Source organism: Drosophila miranda, chromosome 4 (assembly GCF_003369915.1).
Source record: "Drosophila miranda strain MSH22 chromosome 4, D.miranda_PacBio2.1, whole genome shotgun sequence".
NCBI classification, from domain to species: Eukaryota; Metazoa; Arthropoda; class Insecta; order Diptera; family Drosophilidae; genus Drosophila; species Drosophila miranda.
Window position 1 is genome coordinate 25,855,293 of NC_046677.1, and position 18,092 is coordinate 25,873,384.

At 40.2% G+C, this 18,092-nt stretch overlaps 1 protein-coding gene across 22 annotated transcripts in view; it reads left to right on the forward strand.

The window, feature by feature from the left end:
• Window positions 1-18,092, forward strand: part of LOC108161745 (nesprin-1) — a 123,619-nt gene that overhangs the window by 20,054 nt on the left and 85,473 nt on the right. For 12 of the 22 annotated variants that reach the window (XM_033393545.1, XM_017296075.2, XM_033393550.1 and 9 more), the window contains 6 exons: window positions 6,595-6,656; window positions 13,384-13,656; window positions 13,937-13,990; window positions 14,721-14,887; window positions 14,951-15,227; window positions 15,289-17,895. In XM_033393545.1, coding sequence (XP_033249436.1) covers window positions 6,595-6,656; window positions 13,384-13,656; window positions 13,937-13,990; window positions 14,721-14,887; window positions 14,951-15,227; window positions 15,289-17,895 — 3,440 coding nt within the window. The remainder of the gene's footprint in view (window positions 1-6,594; window positions 6,657-13,383; window positions 13,657-13,936; window positions 13,991-14,720; window positions 14,888-14,950; window positions 15,228-15,288; window positions 17,896-18,092) is intronic. The other 10 variants (XM_017296072.2, XM_017296073.2, XM_017296078.2 and 7 more) reach the window with 1 other exon arrangement.

Here is an 18,092-nt window from a genome sequence, read left to right on the forward strand (position 1 = left end):
AGTAGCTGCGAAAAAAAAAAACAATTTATGACATGTTCAACGGAAGATGGCAGAGGCACAGATACAGCCACAGACACAGACAAAGACACAACCTGTTGAAGGCACTCAAGCGTTAAGTTAAGTAATACCACAGACGCTTTCAACAACATATTGCCCGCCCCCCCTCAGCCACCAAACAGACAATTTATGCACATTTCTGTCTTATTATTTTATATATGACCCGTCGACGGTCGCCTGCGGGTGACAAACACAACAAGTGCACCGCTCGACACACCTCAATGGGTTTCCGTGGGTTTTATGGACTGCAATTTTAATATAAATTGAAATTTAAACGAAATTTAAGCAGGTGATATAATAATTAGATAGACCTGCGCTGGGCTGGATTTCTATATTTAGGACTACAAAAAATACAAATAAATACAATAGAGGAACTGGAGTTGAGCAGCAATGTGTCATCTACACGACATGTATTCTGTTATGGGACTTTTGCGACCGATATTTGGTCCTAGCCTTGTCATGCACAGGAAATGTATGTAAATAAATGTAAATTCTCGTGAATTCCTTGGTTATTCATCAATAAATCTCGGATGAAAGCAAGGATATTATGAGGGAAAGATCATGCAAAAGTCGAATCTGTTAATATTAGCTCTTAGTTCCTTTCCGTACCCCCCTATAGAAAGTCAAAAACTAGCTTTCGCTCTTTTTTCAGAACCTTATCTCTGCCTGAACGACTGAACTTCGGAATATAATCTTGAAAAAAAGTCTAGGTCAGCTTCAGTTTAGATAAAGTTACTTACTTTTTATATATTTTTGGTCGTTTTTTTTTAAAGGTATTTAAGATAGGGAATCGGAATTCCGATTTGATAAACTTTTAGGTGGAATCAATTTATCATTGATTTTGTGTGGAATTCTAGCTTTTCATTGAAATTGAAAGCTTCAAAGTATTTGTGATTATTTAACAAATATTTAACCACAAAACAAATATCGCAAATTACTTGTAATTATCGTACATTTGTTTTGAACTATAGCTATTTGTAGAATACACTCTACGATTGTACTTAGGTAGGCTTTTTGCTCATACAAAATTAATCAAACAATAAAAATAGTTTACATCCTACATGATCCAACATCCTATGTATCAATTCTATATGAATTATTGTATGTTGGAATCTCGGGTGTCACACTTATCAACTTTTCACCAAAACTAGTGTGTTTTCTTTCTTTTTGGCTCTTTTTTTTCATATGGCTCGTGATTGGAATACCGCTGACACAAAATTCTAAAATTTGTAGTTGTGAATAATAAATATATTATAATATAATATTTCTGTATCGATCATCCAATCCATAAAATATTTATAAACTGAATAATTTTGGATACTTTCAGAATTCAAACTAGAAATTGAAGTCTTCCGTTTATAAAATATGTAAAATCCCAATAGTTATGTATCTTTAGGCAATATGACCTTGAAAAATCTTTAGATTTTAGTGATGAAATTCAGGGAGAATTTCATGAGGTGATATCTTTTATGGCAGTGAAATGTGAGATAACCCTAGAGAGCACCGAGTTTCAGCTTTTCATTTGTTTAATCTTTCAAAACCTACTAGAACCTATTAAAAGTTGCATAACGCTTCTCTGCTGCTGATATCATTATTTGACAAAGAATGTTCTTTGTTAACAATTTGTTAATCTTAATTGCTAATTGTTGATTCTATTAATACTCCGCCAAGAGCTTAAATACCATAATCCAGTGCGTGCTTGGTAGAGTGAAATGTAAATAAAAGAAATCTTATTGATTGGGATTACCTTTGTAACATTGATAAATGATTTTATGATTAAATTGCGTAATTAATTTCTTAAAAATAATTATACATACTGCAGGTAGTGGTGCTAACATCCCAATGGGGGGTTATACCGCACTCCAAAATTTCGAAACTCTGGGCAAGTAAACATGCATTTTTGTATTACGGAAATCCCCCGATTCCCCCTTTCGAGACTCGACGCATTTCCGTTTGCTTTTGCCCCCAAAAACATATGCTTTATATCGGTTCTACAGTCAAACATTTCCCGAACATCGAAAGCACTCCCCTCCACAGCCATTTGTTTATGCAAATGTGGAAGAACATTTTCTTGTATTCGTTTTTGTTCGTGTTGTGAGGGAAACCCAAACAATTAGCTATGCGTGAAAGTAAATAAACTATTTTTACCATTCGGAATACTTTATTTTATTCGGTCTCTGAGCTACGTTTCTATTTGTGTTCCGTCTGTAACTAGGCCAAACCCCAGACGATTGGGCTACTGACTGCACAGATCTGCCCTTTTGCAAAAGTTTTCATTCTTTTGCTGGCGAATTTTTCACGCTCAATAGATGGCCAGGAGAAGTCAGGTTTCATTCATGATTTTTCAATGAACTACCGCCAGTACTTTTAGACACGCTCATTAAACAGAAAAAATACCAAAATGAGCATAAATAATAATCAGTCGACCCATCAGTATAACCATCATCATTAACTCAGTGACTGACTGACTGCTGGGGAGACTGCCTGCCCCCCCATTCATAAGAAGAACCGACAACAGAAGAAAACAAATTATCGGCGCTCTTGGAATTCTTTGTGTTCTCTTGCTGTAGAATCTACACACCGCCTGAGGGGGGACTATATGTGTTTTGGGGGTCTGGTAATCATTTCATACATCATTATTGAAATGGAAATTGAAATTAAAGCCCGAAAACCCGAAAAACCCAAAAGTCATTCAACTTGAACGTTCAATCGTTACTCTTTGGCCTGCTTTTTGTGTGTCCATTGTTGAATGTTCGCTGGAATTGAATATAACTCTTTGGAAGAGGGCTATCCCAAAATTGAGCCACGATTCGGGCGTACACATCATAGACTTTTCGATATGCTTTTACTTTTTGTTTGGTGTATAATTTCTGAGAGTGTTTTGGGTTCGTTCAGACTTTATTTTGGTGTTCAAGATGTGTAATTGGAGTCAAAGATTTAATTGGTGTCTAGAGGTTTTTTCTTTTGCTTTGAACTTTGAGCTCCTTTTCTATAGATTCCACTGTATTTCTGTACAGATTCTTACTCCCATTCTTGTAAATTACGTATTTAACTCTTCACCGACAATTCAGATACAATATTTCATATTTATCGTCTTAGAAATACCTTATAAAAATTCCCATTAAATAAATTCATTTTAAGCCTGAAAAACCTTTCAATAAATTGCTTAAAACATTTTTATTTGGTTTTAACCAGAAATATGTGGCATAAAATGGAGTTTAAACCAGTTTCACATGAAAAAAAAATAAAAAAAAAATGTATTGTTAATTAAACATTCAACAATACTTTGAAGCTGTAGATGTTGCTGATTTTCGACAATTTCATATCACGTGCCAAGAATGAAATCCCTAAAAACACAGAGAGAGAGAGAGAGAGAGGGAGACTTCTTTAATGAATTCACTTTTACTTGATTAGAAACAAGAAACAATATCTCCCCACGTTTGTCTCTTATGACCTGATACGGCTAATCGTATTCCCAAACAATTAAGTTGTTTTGACCAAAAGTGTAGCCGCCCCTCCTCTTCAGCTTAGATTCATTTCCAGTAAAACTTGATATTTTTGGTTAACAACAAATCCTCTTCTGACTTTGCTTCTGGCCACCAAACAAACCTTCTACCGCATTTGGTATATATACTGAATAAATTTTAATTTTAAAAATAAAAACTAGTTTTTCCATAACTTTTGGTCTCTATATATTTTTGGTTTTGCACTGTGGCCAAAAATATATGTGCCTCGTGTATTAGTTAATATTTAGTAGGCCATAAATCATTTGTACTTTTGTGTTATTATTTTTCGTTGGTCAACAACTTTTATCAGCAAAAAAAAAAAAATAGCAAAAAAAATGAGGTAATTGTTGCAACGATAAGAGGGGAATCCACTTGGCCATGTGATAAGGAAGGTATTTTGTACGGGGTCAAGTCTAGCTACTAGACTACTGTCAGATTCGCTGGGGAGTGGACATACTTTGACCGATGGATCTGTGCTGCTCCTCTTATCCTTAATGAGACGTAGTGCCCATAGTTTTTCCATTTCATAAAGTTTTAGATATTTCGGAGACATTTATGAATTATAATCTGCTTCAATGACTTTTTTGCTGAGAGCTGGAACAGAAGCACAAAATTAGTTCTACCTTCTCCTCAGAATCTCTCCTCCTCAGCCTCGGTAGAAATAATTATAGGGAGGGTCCAGCTCTGTCCAGCACCATTTTCTCTCTCAAAAGATTTGGGTCGTCGTTCTGCACGTAAACTCTGGATAAATCGCAGTCCATTGGGGGTATTTTAACTTGTTGCTTAAGAAAGTGAAACGGAAGTTGTCTTGCCCCCTAGAGTACTTAATACAAAAACAAAAATGTGTCTAAAAAAGCAGGTCAAGCAAATACTATTAAAACCAATGAATTTTTGGAAATATTGTGGGGGAATTTGTAGTACGTGCCTATGAAGGCATCATTTAAATGAAAGCTTTACATAAAAGCAGATCGATTTAGATATTAGATATTTTGTTTCTAGTTACAGACTTAAGATTTGCTTTTTGAGAATCATTCGTCTCAGAACTCTCACACTGTCCCTGTCTCTAGGTTCAACCATTGGGGTCTGTGTGGCCTGATGGGTTTATACCTAAAAGATATAGCTATAGACTTTATTTTTTGACATAAAAATGTCACATTTTAGAATGCCTGCACTTATTTATTATAGGTCCTATGGCACATAAAATATTTACAAGCCATTAGGGAACTTTTATGCTGTCACAAACAACATTTAGTTTTGATTTGAATCTAGAACCTTGCCTCAAGTTCATTTTATTGCATAAATTGCAAAAGATATATCTCAAAAATACTTATTTGACATTAGAAATATTAACAAAAACATACATATATTTGTACTCGTACATACTTGTGTATATTTTTGAGCGACTTTCAGTTGCTATTGCAAATTGCGGGCAACCTTGAACTAATTTCTATTTAAATAATCTTTTGTCAGGCAGTGAAAATTGCGTCACACCCGCATTAAATGAATGAATATTTCAATTCTACAAATACTCGAAAATATACAGAATTTCAAGATGATTTCGTAGCTCAAATTAATTATTGCAATTTGTGTTCTTACTTTGTAAATTATTTTGGTAATTGTCTTTCGATGGCCGATATTTGGCTTTATTTTATGTAATAATTCTTATTCCAAACATTCTTCGCGTCTGAGTGTAGAAATTTTCCATAAATTTGTTATTTATTATGAGGAAATCTATTTTCGTATCGTAGTATTTTCCGTTGGCATGCGTTTGGCCCCTTGCCAGGGACCACGCACTCATGGGCCATGTCTTTGTGTTCCTTAGACATAAAGGGGCTTACATATGGATTGGCTATGACCGGACAGCTGCTGGCTGCCATTCCATTTGGACTGCACTTTTCCCCGCCCTGGGGCTGACTCTTCTCGATGTGTGTTTCGTTTCGTTTCGTTAATTGTTTACAAAATTGTTCATGTTTTTTAACGTTTTGTTTATTATTGCAATATTTCGGCTCTGAAAATTAAATTGAGGTAATTAAACCACACACACAAGAAAATATGGCTGGAAAATGCGGAGTAAATATTTGCTTTGAGCAATCGGTAGAAATATTCTGTTTATAATTTTGTTGGGCCGCCTTTTGACGCAGGCAAAGGGTCAACGATACTATTCGGAAATGCTCGATTATATTGTGTGGTTAATGGTTTATGGATGGCATATGAAAGATTTTCAAAATCACATTAATGATTCATTCGGGTGGAAAACTTTGAGTCGAAGCACACGTGGATCTACAATAAGATATCCGGTTATATAAAAGTTTATATGCATTTGCATGACTCAAAACACGCTAATCCAAGGTGTGATGCCAGAATAGCCCATTCTATGCAGTATTTTCCAGTAAAAGTCTCACTGGGAGAGAGCTATCGATCTACGAGTGTCTTTGAGTACGTGCTGGACCCGAAAACTCACCCTCTACTGCTAGGCCACGCCGGGAAAGAGGGAGGCGTGAGAGTCAGCCTTGGGAATTTGTATCTATTCCTGATTTCAGCTATAATAATGATACAATCGCCTCCATTTTGGATAGTCTATCAATTCTCAAGTCGATAATTCTGCAACCAAGATAAAAGAGTTTTCCTCCAGCTCCTCCTCCAGTAACGGGTTAAAACAGAGTAAACCGCGATAACATCTCACCAAAAACGAAACATGATGTCATCGTGTTAATTTCCTTTTATTTGTTCGACTTAACTGATAATTCAATTAAAGCAAACATTAGCTACAAGCCAGCCCAGAGCAGGCAGGTACAAGTACCTTGTACCTTGTACCGCGTGCCGCGTACCGTGTACCTACTTGGAAATGTATCTTATCGGTTGTCTTTAGGGCTTGATATCTCGTTGTCATGTCTCCGTTTATGCCTTTTATGTACCCGTCGACGGACGGTACTTACTTGTCTGACAATTAATTGCACATGCACCGCCCCGTCATTGGTTTTTTTTTCTCTCATTTTCTAATGTTTTCCTTTTTATTTTCTTACCTTTGCAGAGGAGCAAGAACGTGTGCAGAAGAAGACATTCACTAATTGGATTAATTCATACCTACTGAAGGTGAGTCGTGAATCTATCTATCTATCTATCTCTGTATCCGTATACCCATCGATTTTCTTCAAGCGTCTCGAGTGTGCAAATGAATTTTTTCTACATTTTGTGGCATTGAAATTTGCATATTGATTGTTTAGATAAACGGAAACGTGAGAGGTTTTTTGGTCTCTGCCGAAAACCAAATAAAACTAAACCCGTAATCCGTAAAATAGGTTAAGGGGCGTGGCATTGTCCCCCCATTTGCAAATGCAAAAAACGGTTTTCAAGCGTGATAAGCATATTTAAGCATTTATTTCACAAATACTCATAATTATGATGGAAATATTGAGCACACAAAATTATTGTTCATATAATTTTGATGGAAATGATATGAAAAAAGCCTGACATTTGAAGGTCTTTGCTTTTGTCGACGCTGTCGATCTATAGAGGATCATTTTGTCGTTTTGGGGTTTTCATTTTTAACTGAAAATAGTTTTCATTGGGCTTTAATTTCGGGTGGTAGGTGGAATATTTTGATGTACAAATAAGGGGGTATGTCATAGAAACCTCTAGATATGTTCATTCAGTCATATACATGTCTAGATATGTTGTATCTTTCATATAAATGGCTAGAAATGTTTTGCCTGTCTTGTAAGTGCTGGTATTCGTTGTATCTTTCACATAAACGTAGAAGATATCACTGTTTCTGTGCCAGTTCGCTTATGGGAAATTTGCACAGCGAGTGAATGGTCTGGCAGAAGATCTAGTACGAGTTGGAATGACAGGAATGGAACGTAGACATACAAATATAATTCTCCCCGTAGAATGCATCCCACAAGGCTCTTTCTGCTGATGGATCTTCTTTATTCGGGGTGTAACTTGTAGTGCTACAAATTCTCTACATCTTTTGTTTGGATATCCCCCTTCGGTCAGGATTTGTTTTATTGGTTTCTCCTTGTATGTTTCCATAAGAGAGCCCCGAGTACAAACCTACTTCGGGGACTCTTAAAGATCTGTGATCGGTTAAGAGTTTATAATGATAAAAAATACCATGTACCCCTCTATGCACCACTCTCTTCGTACTTCTTCTATGAGTTTGCTACTCTCTTTACGAACAAGTACTTCTTTCATTAGCATATGAGTATGTGCATACCTCTTCGTGTTGTGGCAAACATTTATCATGTCTTAAGCATATTCATGACATGCCACAGCGCACAGCGTAGCGTTCTCCTGTGGTATTCTGCGGATGGAAGTCTTCCAAGAATAACTTTGAAGCACGCACCCAACTCGAGAACCAAGGCACTATGGGCAAAGATTCGATATCATTTCAAAGATAGCGACTTTAAAACTTTTTTTAAATTTCGAATTTTTTCGTTTTACTCAATTTTGAATTTTTTACTCAAATTTTTTAATTGTATCTTTAATTTATATCTTTTAGATACAATTTTTATTTACTATTTTTCAATTTATATTTTATAGTATTAGTTTGTATTTTTTAGTTTTAATTTTTTATTTTTCAGTTTTAATTTTTATTTAATTTTTCGTTTTAATTTTTTATTTTACTTTTATATTTTTTATTTTAATTTTATATTTTTTATTTAATTTTTTTCTTATTAATTTTGCACGATAAATTAATGAGTTTTGAAGGTTAATACAAATATTTCGCACTATCCGTAAAAATCTTCAAAAATACTACTACCTGAAGTAAAAGGGTGAATTTGTGCCCATAGTGCAATGCAAGAAATTCCTCACAAGACAGACGCATATTTGTGCCTATGAAAAGAAACCACAACGACAGACAGACAAACAGGGAGAGAGGGGGAGAGAGAGAGAATGGCAGAAATCGACTGCTGTTTTTGAGACATGGCTAAAAGTAAAGTCAAGTCGTGGCTGCAACAAGAGAGTTGCATTAATATGTCGAACAGAGATAGTTCCGTTTCAGGCCACGGATTGCAATTGCCATTAACCCCAAGCCAGAAAGAAGCCCACGCTACCGCCTACTGACTTACTTTTACCCCAAAACCCGGACCCGAACCCCAGACCCCAGACCCAGGCCCGAGAGTGGATTTAATGCACTTCTTTTTAGGCGTACCCGCAAGTCCCCGCCAAGTCGAGAGCCGCTGAAGAGTCGTGGAGACGTGTCAGAGTGAGAGCCAAGAGCCAAGAGCCAAGAGCATGAGTGAGTGCCATGTTGCGTTTGTGTGTCTAATGTGTTATCTTTTAATACCAACGGCAATCTACAGACATGAACCGGCAATTTCTTGCACTGTAGTCGGGGAGGGGGCTCTCAACAAAAACTGTTGCCGGCCGGCCGGCTGGTCCAATATGGTTGCAAAAACCAGTTCCGCCACTCGGATAAGGCGGCTTGCCAACTGCAACTGCAACTCGTAAAAGGAGCAACACGCACACACACAAAGAAAGAGAGACCTGGGCCCGTCCCGGCCTCTGCGAATGCGTGGGTCGCCCCTGATTGAAGTCATATTTCAGCCGCCTTCCAAAGGAGTCGACAACTCAAATCGACTCCAACATCGACAGATACATCGCGTAGATACTCGTACAACATCTACGACGGTTACGATACGGCGCGGCTTATGCAACATGCAAATGAGTCACATACGATTGTAATATGCATCATGACAACGGCAATTTGTTGATGTTTTCCGCCCTCTCCTGCCTCTGCCTTTTTTCAATTGCACAACAATTGCTTAACACACACTTTTTATTTACATTTTGTTTAATTTTCAAGCCATAAATAACGTGGCACACAACTTAAAAAAAAAAAAACATTGCCAATAAAACGTAATTTATTTAATTTGTATTTTTGCCCATTGAACCTTGTCAATTTGCATCTACACTTGGAGAAACGGTTTCAGAGTTTGAGTTTTTTGTAGGAGGTCCTAAGAGCTCTTGGCTCTAAACTGGATTTTTAGTAGTGATTTCTTATATTCTGGTGTTACATCTTTATGCATCTAAAATATGTTCCAATGACCTTCCTTTCTGTTGTTCAATTTTCCATAAAGAATAAGGAAATATCGGTATTATCGTAGTGTTAAAAGCAAACTTAATGAAGTAAAATTTGATATTTTCGACCCTAAATTCTTGATAAATTGCATTGAATTGCATTTTAGGGCTTTAGGACAGCTCTATCCAACATTAAACACTTTTTCTTTCGATCATTTTATCTGTCGGTAAATTTGGCCACGCAAATCCTTTAATATGTGGTGTTCGAATACGATTTCATTTACTTTCGGTGACATTGAATTAAATTTCGATGGACCTTTGAATTTCTGAAGAAGAAATGCACCGAAAAAAGCACCTACAAATTAGTGAGAATGTCTCTGTTTTGTTTCGATGAAAGAAAAGTATCGAATACGATTTGGTATTTTATTTATTTCATTGCGTTTTTATGGACAGGACTTTATTTAAAAAAAAACCTAAAAAAAACCCAAAAAATTTATTTAAACGTAGAAATAAACATACAAAACTTTGTTAAAAAAAAAACAATTCTTGGGGTTCTTCACAGCTTTTAAGAATACATTTGTCAAGAATTTATCCATAAAAATTCCAACTTTTAATATACCGGAAATATTTTTGTTGAGTGTGTGTCGATGCCCCACACATCTTCATCTATTCCCTCGCAGTTTTGTGTATCTTATAGATACACACTTGCCAGCATAGTTTAAATTGTTAATAGACTGAGAGTCAAAGTTTGAATGAACAGAGACAGTCCCAAAAAAAAAAAAAACAACAAAAAAAGACCCAGTTCAAGGTGAACGAGTTCTCGTGGGGTCTGTGGCGACCCAAAATAAAAAACCCGCTCTGGACTCTTGTTTTCATAGAATTTGATTAAAATTGATTAGCTAATTTATACGGTTGAACATCCACATGAACGGACCCGGACCACATCGACGTCATGGTCTGTTTTGTATGCCCAATTTTCGAGCGGGCCTCTTGTCATTTTTCACATTTTTATGACATAATTGATGGCAACGCCTCGACACGAGCTGTGCCGTGGATACAATAGTGGGTGCTGCCACTAGCCCCATTTCCATGGGAATTTATAGAAAATTGCAATCAAACTAAAGTGAAAGGATCCACACACACATTATGGCTGCTTAAATTAGAAAGGATTTCGCTTGTGTCTCCGTGAAAGTGGGCTACGGACTGCGTCTAGAGACGAAACATTTGTCAGGTTGTAAAATCTAATTGAACTCTCGACAGGTGACAAGTGAAAAGGCCATACCAAGCTTACATGTCATAAGACGGGAAAATGGTGATGGTTTTGTGGAGAGAATGGGTACAGATTTTATGGAATCGATTGTAAATCCATTGGGAGATTGAAAGCATAGATCTAGGTTGTAGTTTATATATGGAAATAAAGTAGAACAGTTCCAAATGTATAGATTTAAGATTCTTTTATGGAGAATTCTTACAGATTCTGTGGATCATAGGTAAATCATTTGGATAACTATAATTATGGTGGAGATCTTTGTACGTGAAGGCTGCTTCTAAGGCAGAGCATCTCAAAGATTTGGCAAAGGTGTTACCGGGGTACCACAAATACTCTCCGGAAGATGATCCACAATCAGTAACAACATCCAGAATAAGCGTTGGAGATCTGTTGTGACCCCTATCGATATATTCTACAATTAAAAATAGTAAATAAATTATACAAAATAAATATATCTCTCTATTATATAAAATAGTTTTGGGTAGTCGTCGTCGTCGTCGCCCGAAATATTGTTTTGGCTGGTTTTGGGGGGCTTTTTCTTCTAGTATAAATATATGGATTTATATAAATAAAATATAGAAGTAAATTTTATATGTGTTCTACCTACAATAAATTATGTGCAACACTATTTTGAGGCCACCTTCGTTAAATTGTAGGTTCTTAAATGAACCAACGGATGTTGGACTGTAAATCGTCGTGAGATACAAACATAGAACATAGTCCAGACAATGCGGAAACTTCTTAAAAACGTAAAAAACAGAGGGAAACTTGGGGAACTTAAGTACTTATCACCTTAACTGGCGGTAATTATAAAGCTGTGGAGTTCTGACCAAGGCAGGTAGGCCATCCGTTTTACGATTAAGCCCGTAAGACCCATTTTGATTCCATGTCCAGAGGGTATTAAGTGCTCGGGAGGGAGAGGGTACCCCTGGGCAACGACAACAAAATAGACAAAAACATTTATGACACCATAAATTCCCCAAAAAGAAAAGAAGGGAAATGGAAAAGAGGCGTGTGCTTGGAGGAAGAATAGGAAACGGAAACATTGAAATTGATTTCGCAATGTCTGACTTCTGGAGTAGAATTCACACACACAAAAAAAAGAAGGAAAACTTTTCCCCGGTGGGGAAATGAAAACTTCAGCCAAGAAGGAACCCCACTTGTCGTTGGAGCTGTCGTTGTCATTGCTGGGGAGAAAACTTTTTTTTGTTGCATCAACTATTTGGCCACAGAGAAAGAAAAAGCTCGATTAAATGCTACACTCAATTACAAAAGTATTTTCAAGCCATTCGCTTCGTGTGCTTTTGTTTTCTGTTTTCCGATGGCACTTCCGTTGCGGTCTGGGGCGCCCAGCCCCACACAATGGGGCGCCATTAACTTGCAGAAATTGCAATCTTTATTCTGCGGTGAAAATTCAAAGTAAATGCCTGCTCGTGCCTTCGGCCAATTTGTCGCAAATTATCGCCAAGCCAAAACGCTAAACGATTTTAACTATTTTAATTGATTTAATTTTTGCCTGAATGTCTGCGCGTCTGCGCTGACACATTTGATTGATTAGCTCAAGCAATGATTTTATGTAAAAGCAGCCGCCAGAAAACATCTTAAATTGCCCAAAAAAAAAAAAACCATAAAATACTGCTTTCCTGCGGGCCATTAACTCTGTTGATTGAGCCATGAATGCATATCGCGTTCAAAGTGCCATAGTGCACATCAAAATCCTATTAAAAACTATACTAGAGGGCACTTGAAAGTGATTGTCGGCGCTACTCGACCTCTTTGTGGTGCACATTAAATGTAATCAGTAGTTAAGGGTGAACAATTTTGATTAAACGGGGAGTTATGTGTTTTTTTTAGGACTTATGATAATAGTTGTGGTTAAGGAATGATAGGGATGGAAAAAGCCATAATTTTATGTTTTAAAGGGTAGAGAAAGTAAGTTAGTAGTTTTTAATGAGTTCTTAAAACTACCAGTTATGGAATTTTGGAATTTTTAGAGCAGAATATTGGGAATAGATGAGGAATTCGGAAAAAGATAGGAAGAGAATAGGATGCCTGCAATTACTGCACTCGAAAGTAGTCCCAAATGACACCAAGCTGAAGCTTGCTACGCGCGGATCCCAGGAAGAAACTCTACTGACCGAGGGGCGCTGCTGCATGACACACAAAATGATAGATATTCGACTAATGATCCAGGAAAATTAGAACTCAACTGAATTAAAAGATCTAAGCTTGAATCTTAGCTACAAATTGGAATACTTAGGAAGGGAAATGTGGAAATATTAATCCAAGCATACCCTCAACGGTTCGTGCAAGGAATAATTGGAATATACTTTAAGCAACAGTTCTGGAATTTATTCATTCTTCCATTAGATATCTAATAGATTAGATTGCACCTGCGAATGATCCAAACGCCACCAAGCTGAAGCTTCCTACGTGTAACTTTTCTGTTGATGAAACCCCCCAAGAACCATTTACCTTTTTCCACCTTGTACTCACCTCTTAACCTCGTTTCTTTAATTTCAGCGTGTTCCACCGCTTCGTATTGATGATTTAATCAATGATTTACGCGATGGCACAAAACTAATTGCATTGCTCGAAGTGCTGTCCGGTGAACGACTGCCCGTGGAGAAGGGCCGTGTACTGAGACGACCACATTTCCTTAGCAATGCCAATACGGCCCTGCAATTCTTGGCCAGCAAACGCATCAAATTGGTCAATATTAATCCCGCAGATCTGGTGGATGGGAGACCACCAGTTGTGTTGGGCTTGATATGGACAATCATATTGTACTTCCAGGTAACTATATCATATCTGAGTATACTATTACTCCATTTCCTATACACCAAACACCCACAAAAAGTGCACCAGTTTTGATCACACGATTAAGGAAAATTGGTTATTGCTAGTTGTACGTACACCGTTCTCACGAGGCTACCATCACCAGTAGAGAGATGTACACCCAACACCCCCACCACCACACATAAATGATACAAATAATTTGTCAACGTAAATTAACCCAATGAAAAATCTTCTTTTTCTTATATACTATTATACTATATTAAATCCCACACACAAGCTTCGTAAAAAGAGGCGGAAAAACTTAGTTGTAGTTATAAATTATGCGCCACAGGTAGGTCCAATTTTCTGTAAAACTCAGTCTCTGTCTAAATCAGCGGTGGGCACGTCCTAGCTGTTCCAAAGATCTCTGATAGCCGACACAGACAGAGGCACAACCAAAAAGTGCAAATGAGAAAGCCTGGGACTAAAATTATTTAAAAAAATACATGTCGTGTGCATGACGAGGCAGGGAGACTCGAGACGTACAAGAGAACTATGCAAAAAAATGCCTAAAAACAGTAAAATACAAATTAATGTCGTGTACATGATGAAGAGAATGCCTGGGAAACAAATACATGCCGTGTGCATGATCTTGCCGAAGCTCGAAGCTCAGTCAGAATCCTCAGAAATCCTTAAACAAAACACATTTCGAGTGCGTTATGAGACGCGTTTGAGCATCACTCGAAACTTGGACAAAGGCTCGGTACCGATAATCCGAAAACAAAATACATGTCGTGTGCATAACAAAGAACATTGTTGGCCGACTTAAGAGTCTCCGATAGGGGTTGAACAGAAAGCGAGCCGTGCCTACCGCTGGTCTAAATGTTATTTCTTGTTCTTGTGTGTCTTGTACATCGCCTCATATATTTTTGGTAGAGGTTTTCCCGTATTTTTAGTTGGTAGCCATAGTATCTTTTGAGGCACATCCATATCTTAAGTTTAACCATTGAAAACATACCCCAACATATCACAGCATTTGGTGTGACACCTCCGCTAATCAATCTCTTGAATCCTACCCACAGATCGAGGAGAATAGCCGCAACCTAGAATATTTGGGTCATGGTATTGGCGGTTCGGTTAGCTCCCTCGACAGCGTTGGCAATCAGAAGCATGGCGACCTTAAGGCTGAGAAATGGAAGCAAGGAGCCAGAAAAACGCTACTCAATTGGGTGACAAATGCCCTGCCAAAGTGAGTAGAGAATTGTATATGTTTAATGCTGAATTGGTATGCTAATTTGTATCCCATAAACAGAGACAGTGGCGTGGAGGTGAAAGATTTCGGCGCCAGCTGGAGAGATGGCGTCGCTTTCCTAGCCTTGATCGATGCCATAAAAGCGAATCTGGTCAATTTAGCAGAGCTAAAGAAGACCAGCAATCGTCAGCGTTTGGAGACAGCTTTCGATGTGGCCGAAAGCAAGTTGGGCATTGCCAAACTATTGGACGCTGAGGATGTGGATGTACCCAAGCCAGATGAGAAGAGTATCATGACATATGTGGCACAGTTCTTGCACAAGTATCCCGAACCAAAGGTAAGAGCAGTCGCCTAGGCTTTCAAGGAAACCCCTCTTTAATATTACTCTTTCGTTCAAGGGTGCCTCACGCGATCAATCGCATATTCAGCAAGAGGCGGACGAGCTGCGTCGCTTCTTGGTGGAGAAGACCACCGAGTATGAGCCCATGGTCATGCAGAGCTCTTTTCCACGTGATTTTAGTGAATATCTTCTGGCACGTTCAGAGGTCGATGCCCATTTGTCGGCATACAACCGCCTGAAGCAATTGATTGAGAGCCAAAGCGGTTTCCTGCAGGTCTCACATCAATCGTGGAATGAAATCAATGAGCTGTGGCAGCGCCTCCAGTACCAGATGATGTACTGGCTCTGGCTGTTGGACGCCGAGCTGCCCGGCGAATTCGGCATCGTTGGCAAATGGCTGGCCGAAGCCGAGAAACTACTGATGGACAATGATATACCCAATGCCATGAATGAGGAGACGGCGGCTGTGATTAGCAGAAAGCTGGAAGAGCATAAGCTCTTCTTTGCCGATCTGCCGCGCATTCTGGCCATGTTCGACAATGCCAAACGGTCGCCGTTGGCCCAGCAGGTGCCACTGGAGCAGCTGCGCAATATGGAGCGACGCCTGCAAGAGGTGGGACCCAAGGCCGCTGAGCGGCGCATCCGTTTGAAGTTCCTCGAGCACAAGTGCTGTCTGATTGCGTTCCTCAATCTCGTGGAGAACAAGATGCGCGGCTGGACTGGGAAGTACGGGCACGAGGAGAAGGTGGCCCAGCAGCTGGAGCAGTACAAGAACTTTGTGTCGCGCAACAAGATCTTCCAGGAGTTCCAGAAGGCCTTCGTGGACATGCAACAGGTCGTGGAAGAGTACAAGCGCGAGGGCAATGTGCCGCGCAAGGACATCAACGAGATCGATCGCTTCATGTACGAGACGGAAGAGCGCTGGAAGCGCGTCTCCATGGAGCTCAAGTGCTGCCAGAACTCGCTCGAAGAGGTCGTCAACTGTTGGCGTAGCTGGAACCAGCTGGCCCCCAGCTGCGAGGAGTGGCTGCTCCTCGCCGAACAGAAGGTCAATCAAAGCGAGGACGACCGTCTGGAGTTCTTCCAGGATATACCCGTGTGGAAGGACAAGTTCGATGCTCTGGCCAGCTCTGCCAATTATCTGATTGCCTCTTGCGAGGAGCCCATCGCCCAGCAGCTGCGTCAGCGCCATGGCGCTCTCGCTGACCGCTTTGAGCGTCTGTTTGCCAACACCAAGCAGTACATGCACGCGGGCGACATCATACGCTCCCGTCAGGAGTACAAGTCGGGCATTGAGCAGCTGTCCCGTTGGCTGCGTGGCGCCGAAAGCGTGCTGGATCAGCGTCAGGTGCTAGGCAACAGCGAGCAGATCCGGCAGTATGGCCAACAGCTGCAACAGTTGGCCAGCGAGATCGACGACAACGAGGAGCTGTTCAAGACCATCAGCCGCAACTTCCAGGGACTCATACAGGACTTGTCCCGCGATGAGGTGGACAAGATGATGAAGCTATTGAAACAGGAGAAGGAATCCCTAGTGCGCATACGCGCACAGCTGCCGGCCAAGCTGCATCTCTTCCATCAACTGCAGATCCAACAGGAATCATTGGAGGCTGGTCAGAAGGAGATCCATCAGTGGCTAAGCGAGGCCGAGCAGCTGCTGAGCACCCACAACCTTTCGGGCGGAAGGGACTCGATCAACGAGCAGCTGCATAAACACAAGACATACTTTTCGCGCACTGTGTACTACCGCTCGATGCTGGAGAGCAAGAACAAGGTGTTCCAGAATCTACTGAAGGCCGTGGCATCGGATGACAAGATCGACACGGCGCCTGGCTCCCAGCAAATGCAGCAGCTGAACGAACGCTTTAACTATGTGATCCAGAATGCCCAGCAATGGGAGCAGCGTCTGGACGCGGCCGCTGGTGGCTGGAGCAACTTCAAAGATAACGAACGGGTGGTCAGTGAATGGCTCACCCAGGCCGAATCCATGCTGGTGGAGAAGCACATCGAATCGAAGACCACCATCGAGACACAGAAATACTTCTTTGAGCAGGTCAATGATCGCTGGATGAACGACCTCGTGCAATCCGCACAGCAATTGCTGACCACGCTGCCAGCCCAGGAGCAGCCAGCGGTGGTGCAGAGCGTCGAGCAGCTGCAGTCGCGCTGGAAGAATGTCCTGTCGCAGGCACCGCTCCATCTGCTGAAGCTGGAGTTCCGTCTGGATGAGAATGCCTTCTATCAGTCGCTCAAGGACGTGGAGAAGGAGCTGCAACTGGAGCAGCAGGCCCTCAACCGCAACGAAGACGTCGACTCCATACTGCAGCGCAATCAGCAGTTTTTGGTGCAACAGGATGTGGTGCCACGGCTAGAGCGGTGCCTGCAGAACATGCAACGCCTGGCCCAGGCCCACAGACAGCAACAGCCAGGGGACATCTCTCTGGATCAGGCCTACGACAATGCCCAGGCCCAGTGGCATTCGCTGTCCAACAAACTGGGGGATATGCGACAGACACTGCAGCAGATCCCAGCCCAATGGCAGGGCTACCACCAGAAATTCAACGAGATGATCCAATGGATGAATACCGTCGATCAGAGCCTGAAGAGCATTGTCAATGAAGTCAATACCATGGAGGAGTTTGAAAAGGAGAAGGTCGTCTTCCAGGTACGTTTTCCTTAGAATGATTACTATCATCCCTTTCATCCTTAAAAATATATTCTTCTCATTAACCATTATGCTTGCATTAAAGCTGAGGGAGCTAGTGGTAAATTAATATGCTTTCACATTTAAATATTACCTACTCGTAGCACAGTTCCATTTTGGGGGCACATTGACATTCGCCAATCAATGTTCACGAGAGG